This window comes from Balaenoptera ricei, chromosome 17 (genome assembly GCF_028023285.1).
Source record: "Balaenoptera ricei isolate mBalRic1 chromosome 17, mBalRic1.hap2, whole genome shotgun sequence".
Taxonomy (NCBI): domain Eukaryota; kingdom Metazoa; phylum Chordata; class Mammalia; order Artiodactyla; family Balaenopteridae; genus Balaenoptera; species Balaenoptera ricei.
In genome coordinates, this window is record NC_082655.1 from 54,131,186 (window position 1) to 54,141,196 (window position 10,011).

Sequence of the window (10,011 nt, forward strand, 5' to 3'; positions counted from 1 at the left end):
GTTCAATTGATATTTAAAATGGAAGATTTGTTCACATCTTCTGTAGGAGAGTCCCTGAAAAGTTCTATAGGGAAGTTATTATTAGAGTGGGTATATTTGGGTGACTAACTTTTGGAATTATAGTGATTCTAGTTAACCTTTATTGAACACTTACAACATGCCATTCATTGTACTAATTATAATTAATAGAACAAAAGGTAAGAGGTTTGTTTTTGTATTACCGTTTTGCTAAATTCCTATATTTTGACTTGCATATTTTTTCTTCAGTTACTGTTTTAAATTGAAAAAAATTAACTAAATAGGATTTGACTTGATAACAATTTTTATCTCACACTTTATTTTTTTTTAATCTCCAGGTGGGTCAGGCCAATCCAAACCTGCAGAAAGTACTTGATGCCCTAAAAGCAGTTAAAACTAAGGTAAATAGACTAATTAAGTTAGTTTAAATCAGAGAACAAGAATCCGCAGAACTACAGAAGTCATTTAACTGCATATTTGATGTGAGGAGTAGGAAGGCCGAAGCAAAAACTACCAATCTGAAAATCAAGGTACTACTTAGATGTTCCTTGCTCCTGAGACGGTCTCTGACTCAGATATTTGTTTTATTTTAGTTTTGTTTTTCATAGTTATTGGTCATCTATTTCGGCACGATGAAGCCTGTAGAAGAATGGGTTTCATAGCTGTTCAAATTTGTTTAAAAACTATAACCAACTAAAATGTGAATTTTTTTACATCATGGAGGAAGATATCTTTATTTTTTATCAATACAAAAATACAGAAGTTAAGGGTATTGTTTTAAAATCCCTTTAATATGCAGTGTCTGATAACCATGATTCCTCCTGTCAGCTTTAAAAAAAAAAAAGATGGATTTTCTGATATATTTAACCTTAGCTTTACTGTTTTAATAGTAAATAGTTAAATCATATGTCAGAGATATGTCATTTTCTTTCATGGTATTTTTATATAAAATAAATCTAGTTCATGTTTAGTCTAAAAAATTAATCTTCAAATGGATATATTATAAAGTGGAAAGTCTGAAGATAAATAAGCACTCAACTCAGGAAAATAAAAAATAATATATGAAAAGAAAATAGAAGGAAATAATTAATGAAGATGAAGCAAAACATTAATAAAATAAGAAAGAAAATGAATAAATACAAGGTAAATTTTTATTAATAAAATGAAAAGTTGATTCTTTGGAAAAAAACAACAAAAAACACACTTTTGGCAAGTTTGATGATGGAAAAAAAGGTACACATACAAAAAAAATTATTAGAAATAAGGAACTGGGTCATAATTAAAGATGTAAAAAGTTTTAAAAGAGAAAATTTTGTACACTTGACCCTTGAACAACATGGGTTTGAACTGCACAGGTCCACTTATTCATGGATTTTTCTTTTTGATAAATACATGCTATAGCACTACAAAATTGCCACTTAATTGAATCTGCTGATGCAAAACTGTGGTTATGAGGGATGACCATAAAGTTATACATGGATTTTTGACTGTGCAGGGAGTCAGCACTCCTAACCCCCACATTGTTCAAGGGTCAGCTGTATAACACTATACCAGTAAATTTGAAAATTTAGATTAAAAGGATGAATTTCTAGGAAAATGCAGAGAAACTGACTCAAAATGTGTTGAAAGCCTAAACAGATCAAGAATCTAAAAAGAAATTGAAAAAATAGTAAAAAATGTATCTAATGAAAGAAAACTCTAGGCCCAGACCACTTTATGGGGAAGTGTTCCACAACTTTTAAGAAACAATCATGCCACTGTTAACTAAACTGCTCAGATGAGGGGACAGAAAACTTTATTTTGATTTTATTAAATGAAACCTAATACCCAAGCTGGGTAAGAACACCACAAAAAAGGAAATCATAGGCTAATCTTTCTTAGGAATATAGCTAAAAGAAATATTGAAATCGATTACAGCAAATCATATTCAACAGTATATTAAAAGAGTAATGCTTCCAAACTAGTAGACTTTATCCCCAGAATGCAAGGATGGTTTGATATTAGACTATCTTCCAATATATGTCAGTACAGTAACGAATTAAAGATGAAAATCCATATTACAAACTTGTTAGATGCTTGAAAAGCATTTGATAAAAATTCAATGCCAATTCCTGAAAATAAAAAAAAGAAAGAAATGTCTCTGAAAACTTATTGAACTTAAGAAAGAATATCACATACCAACTTGGATCAAACATCAAACTTAGTAGTGAAATATTTGAAGCCTTTCAATTTCAATCAAGAATAAGACCAGGGTGTCAACTGTGACCACCACAACTGACCATTACAATGAATGTCCTAATCAATGTAATAAAGAAAGAAAAGAAATAAGAGTACATATTTGGATAAATATTAGGAAAAAAAAAGACAAATCTATCCTCAAGTGCAGAGGATATGATCATTGACATCCACCTGGAAAATACAAATCAAACAGGTAAAAAACAGAATTAATACACAAGTTTAATAAAGTTGACTACATAAAATATTAGCATACAAATATCAATTCATTTTCTATACACCAATATAACCAATCAGAAAAGAAAATAGGAATAAATAGAATAAAGATAAAACATACCAATATACATGTCAATAAATATCTTTACCACTGGAACAGTATCTGGTATCATTCCTAGAGAAGCAATAAATGTTTTATATTGGAAATTAAATATCTTTTTAAAGAATACAGATTATAAAAAGTTTTTGAAACTTTGCTTATCTTCAACCAAATGAAGAAGGAGGCAGATTGTTCAGTCAAAATTCCAGTGTAGCATATTCTCAGTCTTCTATTACTTTTATTGTTTATATCCACAAACATACCAGTCATGAAATACTATATAGTAGAAAAATTGATTAAATTCTTAGCTAAGATCTATCTATCTACTAAATAATATAACATATATGTCATATATGTAATGATGCAAATAGTTTATATCATGATATAATAATATATTACTTTTCTTTTTCTTTCAGGGCAAAAAAGCCCCATTCACAAATTTTGACCCCTCTGTTCTCCTTCCTTCATCCTGGGATTACTGGACCTACCTTGGCTCTCTGACTCATCCTCCTCTTTATGAGAGTATAATCTGGATCATCTTTAAGGAAAACATCAGTATCAGCTCAGAGCAGGTAGAGTTTCAAAGGTGAATGAGTGAGCATTAGAAGTGCAAAGCAGGAATACCATTTCAATTCCTAGTATTATTGGGGGAAATTATTATTTCAATTAGATTTCGAAGAGTTCATTTTCCCTTCCAACTGAAACAGATTTATTTGTGACATAAGGTCTATTGAATAATCAAAATTAAAAGTGTATTTATAAACACTTTTTTTACTTTATGTGGAAAAAATATATGAGATTCAGAACTCTTGCTATTCTTTTCGCCTTAATAAGGAAAAATCCAACTCTGTTAAATATCTTCCTAAGAGTTTCAAAAACAAGAAAAAACTGGCACTAGAAGTACTATTAAGACTTTGGGGAATTGTGACTCTCAAGTGGCATATTTTGATAGCTGACATGGGTTTTTATTCTTTTTTGAAACTTAAGCTCTTAAATGTTCAACAAAATATCCCATTAATTATTGTTTATAATTATGCAAATAGTAACTACCAATGATTGAACAACTACTTTTATTAGGTTACTTATGTACGTTTTGTCAGTCAATTCTCATAACAAACCTTTAGGGCAGGTGGTGTGACCTATTGGTAACTAACACTTCTTGAGCATATGCCATAGGCCAAACACCATTCTAAGAACTTTACATGTATTGACCCATTTAGTCTTCACAACAATGCAATGATATAGTACTATATGGAAACTGAGGCACCAAGCAGATAAGTCTCTTACCCAAGAGTGAGAAAGCTAGTATTCTAATCCAGTCAATCATTGATAATTTAAGCCAAATGCCTAGTGCAAAGAAATGTGAAGGAATTTTTGGCTTCTTCCCTTCCCATCTGTGAAACCATTGCAACCTTCAACCTGATTTTCTAAATATCAGTGCATCAATTATACTAGAAGAAAAGTGTTCTGTGTAACTTTAATAGCTTTGACTCTTTAAATATTCTATCCTCCTTCCAAGCTGGCACAGTTCCGCAGTCTTCTATCAAATGTGGAAGGTGATAAAGAAGTCCCCATTAAGCACAACAACCGACCACCCCAGCCTCTGAAGGGCAGAACAGTGAAAGCTTCATTCTGATGGGCCCAGGAAGAAACTTATCCTCCCTCAAGGAACACAACTCTGCTTCTGATGTAATCCAATAAAGCAAGTTTTAAGAAACAAGTTTTTTTTAATACTAGCAAGACAGCCTACTTTCAAATTTAATTTGCAGAACTAAAAAGCTTTAATTTTTTTTCTTAATGCTTAACTCAAATAGTAATCTGTAAGTTTACAAAACTTGTGCTTAAATTCAAGTCTATTTTGTTGAATTCTTTTTAATGCAATTAATTTCTTAGTGATGTGTACTTAATTTCTTAGTGATTTTTATCTCTTTCCATTTTATTCATTTTAATTGAACTAATAAAATAACTGTATCCTTTTCTTCTTGTCTATTATGTACTCTACTTTTAAAAGGCATTAGGTTTCTACCCCACTTACATTCAAGAATTTTAAATGTTTTATTTGCAACATTATTTTGCCTCAAATGTAATAACCTAAGAGTAGCTTGAGATGAAATGTTGAGAATTCATTTGCTTACTCTTGAAGACAAAGACAGCTAGGATGACAATGGATTTAATATTATTATGCTGGGCCAACGTTGCTACCATTCGTGTACCCTGTGATAAAAATGATATATTTCATACAGGAAATGATGCTTCTGGTTATTGCTTCCATTCCCCCCACCCACCCACCATTAGCAAGGTCACTGTTTTTGTGTTGTTTTTCTTTTTTCCATTATTATAACTAGTTAGCTAGCATGGAGAATCTGTACTTCAAATTTGGAAGAAAAGTTACCAGTGAATTATTTATAAAAATGATAACCTGAACCTGAAGCTGTTCTTTCTGAAGCCATATCTACATTCAGAATTCTACAAATCTTGTGTCCATTGTTTAGTCTTGTGATTTACTTATTTTCTCTTCTCTGAGAAATCATATTAGAGACAAAGAGCACATCCATTCCAATGTTCTAGTCTTGTCTAATGTCAGAATCAGTCAGAACCTCTCAATAACTGTAATCGTAGCTAAAAAGGCAGACAAAGCAGATTTTCATAGCTCTGAGGGAGTTTTTGTGTAAAGGCTGTGTTTATTTTCTACCTAAAAATCCGAGGAGACATCTTTTGATATTTTTATTTGGAGCCCAGAATTTAAGTGAATCTTCTTTAATAAAAATGTAATGGGGGGCTTCCCTGGTGGCGAAGTGGTTGAGAATCTGCCTGCTAATGCAGGGGACACGGGTTCGAGCCCTGGTCTGGGAGGATCCCACATGCCGTGGAGCAACTGGGCCCGTGAACCACAGCTGCTGAGCCTGCGCATCTGGAGCCTGTGCTCCGCAACAAGAGAGCCCGCGATGGTGAGAGGCCCGCGCACCGCGATGAAGAGTGGCCCCTGCTTGCCGCAGCTAGAGAAAGCCCTCGCACAGAAACGAAGACCCAACATAGCAATCAATCAATCAATCAATCAATAAATCTTTAAAAAAAAAAAAAATTGTAATGGACCCAAGTAACACTTCATTTAGCTCAACCCCCATAATTTGTCTATAAAAATAAAATACTTTCTTTGCAAAAGTAATTTGACTGTGTATATTAATATATATTTACCAGATATTGAGAAAGCATGAAACAGTTACACCTGTCCTATGACCCTCTTATTTCACTTAAGTTACCTTGATAGGATTTTAATCTACATTTATCAGTGGTCATCATGAAGGCCAAAAGAGGAGTATGAGTTTAATTCAAGAAATATATTTGCAAAAGATGCTCTTGACCTACAATGTTTGAAAGTGTTTTCTGAAAATAAATTGAATGGAACACACAGGAAGACGGCTTCTGTAGCTGGAGTGTGATCATTGCAGGGAGACCTTCAAGATGGCGGAAGAGTAAGACGTGAAGATCACCTTCCTCCCCACAAATACATCAGAAATACATCTACATGTGGAACAACTCCTACAGAACACCTACTGAACACTGGCAAAAGACCTCAGACCACCCAAAAGGAAAGAAACTCCCCATGTACTTGGGTAGGGCAAAAGAAAAAAGAAAAAACAGAGACAAAAGAATAGGGATGGGACCTGCACCACTGGGAGGGAACTGTGATGGAGGAGAAATTTCCACACACTAGGAAGCCCCTTCACTGGCAGAGACAGGGGGTGGCAGGAGGAAGCTTCAGAATCACGGAGAAGAGCGTGGCAACAGGGGTGCAGAGGGCAAAGTGGAGAGATTCCCGCACAGAGGATCGGGCTGATCAGCATTCACCAGCCCGAGAGGCTTCTCTGCTCACCCACCGGCCAGGATGGGTGGGGCTGGGAGCTGAGGCTCGGGCTTCGGAAGTCATATCCCAGGGAGAAGACTGGGGTTGGCTATATGAACACAGCCTGAAGGGGGCTAGTGCACCACAGATAGCCAGGAGGGAGACTGGGAAAAAGTCTGGACCTGCCTAAGAGGCAAGAGACCATTGTTTCGGGGTACGTGAGGAGAGGGGATTCAGAGCACCACCTAAACGAGCTCCAGAGACAGGCACAATCCGCAGCCATCAGCGGGGACACCATAGATGGGCATGAAACGCTGCTGCAGCCACCAAGAAGCCCATGTGCAAGTACAGGGCACTATCCACGCCTCCCCTCCTGGGAGCCTGTGCAGCCTGCCACTGCCAGGGTCCTGCGATCCACGGACAAATTTCCCGGGAGAACACACAGTGCACAGCAAGCTAGTGCAACTCATGCTGGCCTCTCCCACTGCAGGCTCGCCCCGCATTCCGTACCCCTCCCTCCCCCCAACCTGAGTGAGCCACAGCCCTCTAATCAGCTGCTCCTTTAACCCCATCCTGTCTGAGCAAAGAACAGATGCCCTCAGGCGACCTACACACAGAGGTGGGGACAAATCCAAAGCTGAACTGCAGGAGCTATGCAAACAAAGAAGAGAAAGGGAAATCTCTCCCAGCAGCCTCAAGAGCAGCAGATTAAATCTCCACAACCCACTTGATGTACGTGCATCTGTGGCATACCTGAAGGGACAATGAATCAGGCCAAAATTGAGGTGGTGGACTTTGGGAGCAATGATATATATATTTTTTTCCGTTTTCTCTTTTTCTGTGTGGCTGACAGGGTCTTGGTGCTCCGGCCTGGTGTCAGGCCTGTGCCTCTAAGGTGGGAAAGGTGAGATCAAGACAGTGGTCCACCAGAGACCTCCCAGCTCCATGTAATATCAAATGGCAAAAGCTCTCCCAGAGATCTCCATCTCAATGCTAAGACCCACCTCCACTCAACAACCAGCAAGCTACAGTGCTGGACACCCTAGGCCAAACAACTAGCAAAACAGGAACACAACCTCACCCACTAGCAGAGAGGCTGCCTAAAATCATAATAAGGTCACAGACACCCAAAACATACCACCGGACATGATCCTGTCCACCAGAAAGACAAGATCCAGCCTCATCCACCAGAACACAGGCACTATTCTCCTCCAACAGGAAGCCCACACAACCCACTGAACCAACCTTACCCACTGGGGGCAGACACCAAAAACAACGGGAACTACAAACCAGTGGCCTGTGAAAAGGAGACCCCCAAACACAGTAAGTTAAGCAAAATGAGAAGACAAAGAAACACACAGCAGATGAAGGAGCAAGGTAAAAACCCACCAGACCAAACAAATGAAGAGGAAATTGGCAGTCTAACTGAAAAAGAATTCAGAGTAATGATAGTAAAGATGATCCAAAACCTTGGAAATAGAATGGAGAAAATGCAACAAAAAACATTTAACAAGGAGCTAGAAGAACTAAAGAGCAAACAAACAATGATGAACAACAAAATAAATGAAATTTAAAAATCTCTAGAAGGGATCAATAGCAGATTAACTGAGGTAGAAGAACAGATAAGTGACCTAGGAGATAAAATAGTGGCAAAAACTACTGCAGAGCAGAATAAAGAAAAAAGAATGAAAAGAATTGAGGACAGTCTCAGAGGCCTCTGGGACAACATTAAAAGGACCAATATTCAAATTACAGGGGTCTCAGAAGAAGAAGAGGAAAAGAAAGGGACTGAGAAAATATTTGAAGAGATTATAGTTGAAAACATCCCTAATGTGGGAAAAGAAATAGTTAATCAAGTCCAGGAAGCGCAGTGAGTCCCATACAAGATAATTCCAAGGAGAAACTCGCCAAGACACATATTAATCAAACTATCAAAAATTAAACACAAAGAAAAAAATATTACAAGCAGCAAGGGAAAAACAACAAATAGCAGACAGGGAATCACCATAAGATTAACAGCTGATCTTTCAGCAGAAACTCTGCAAGCCAGAAGGGAGTGGCAGGACGTATTTAAAGTGATTAAAGTGAAAGGGAAAAACCTACAACCAAGGTAACTCCGCCCAGCAAGGATCTCATTCAGATTCGATGGAGAAATTAAAACCTTTACAGACAAGCAAAAGCTAAGAGAATTCTGCACCACCAAACCAGCTTTACAACAAATGCTAAAGGAAATCCTCTAGGCAGGAAACAGAAGAGAAGGAAAAGACCTACAATAACAAACCCAAAACAATTAAGGTAATGGTAATAGGAACATACATATTGATAATTACCTTAAATGTAAATGGATTAAATGCTCCAACCAAAAGACATAGACTGGCTGACTGGATACAAAATCAAGACCCATTAAACAAGATGGACTTAATTGATATTTATAGGACATGCCATCCAAAAACAACAGAATACACTTTCTTCTCAAGTGCTTATGGAACATTCTCCAGGATAGATCATATCTTGGGTCACAAATCAACCTTTGGTAAATTTAAGAAAATTGAAAACGTTTCAAGTATCTTTTCCAACCACAATGCTGTGAGATAAGATATCAATTACAGGAAAAAATATGTAAAAAACACAAACACATGGAGGCTAAAAAATACACTACTTAATAACCAAGAGATAACTGAAGAAATCAAAGAGGAAATCAAAAAATACCTAGAAACAAATGACAAAGAATACACAACAACTCAAAACCTATGGGATGCAGCAAAAGCAGTTCTAAGAGGGAAGTTCATAGTAATACAATCCTACCTCAAGAAACAAGAGACACCTCAAATAAACAACCCAAACTTACACCTAAAGCAATTAGAGAAAGAAGAACAAAAAAACGCCAAAGTTAGCAGAAGGAAAGAAATCATAAAGATTAGAACAGAATTAAAGGAAAAAGAAATGAAGGAAACATTAGCAAAGATCAATAAAACTAAAAGCTGGTTCTTTGAGAAGATAAACAAAATTGATAAACCATTAGCCAGAGTCATCAAGAAAAAAAGGGAGAAGACTCAAATCAACAAAATTACAAATGAAAAAGTAGAAGTAACAACTGACACTGAAGAAATACAAGGGATCATAAGAGATTACTACAAGCAACTATATGCCATTAAAATGGACAACCTGGAAGAAATGGACAAATTCTTAGAAAAGCACAACCTTCCGAGACTGAACCAGGAAGAAATAGAAAATATAAACAGACCAATCACAAACACTGAAATTGAGACTGTGATTTAAAATCTTCCAACAAAAACAGCCCAGGTCCAGATGGCTTCACAGGCAAATTCTATCAAACATTTAGAGAAGAGCTAACACTTATCTTTCTCAAACTCTTCAAAAATATAGCAAAAGGAGGAATACCCCCAAACTCATTCTACGAGGCCACCATCACCCTGATACCAAAACCAGACAAAGATGTCACAAAGAAAGAAAACTACAGGCCAAGATCACTGATGAACATAGATGCAAAAATCCTCAACAAAATACTAACAAAGGGAATCCAACAGCACATTAAAAGCATCATACACCATGATCAAGTGGGGTTTATCTCAGGAAT

At 36.5% G+C, this 10,011-nt stretch overlaps 1 protein-coding gene across 1 annotated transcript in view; it reads left to right on the forward strand.

Annotated features, from left to right (window-relative positions):
* The window catches only part of CA1 (carbonic anhydrase 1), an 89,735-nt gene extending 85,530 nt beyond the window's left edge, over positions 1-4,205 (forward strand). The window contains exons 6-8 of the mRNA XM_059901472.1: positions 357-419; positions 2,986-3,141; positions 4,089-4,205. Coding sequence (XP_059757455.1) covers positions 357-419; positions 2,986-3,141; positions 4,089-4,205 — 336 coding nt within the window. The remainder of the gene's footprint in view (positions 1-356; positions 420-2,985; positions 3,142-4,088) is intronic.
* Positions 4,206-10,011: the final 5,806 nt, after the last annotated feature.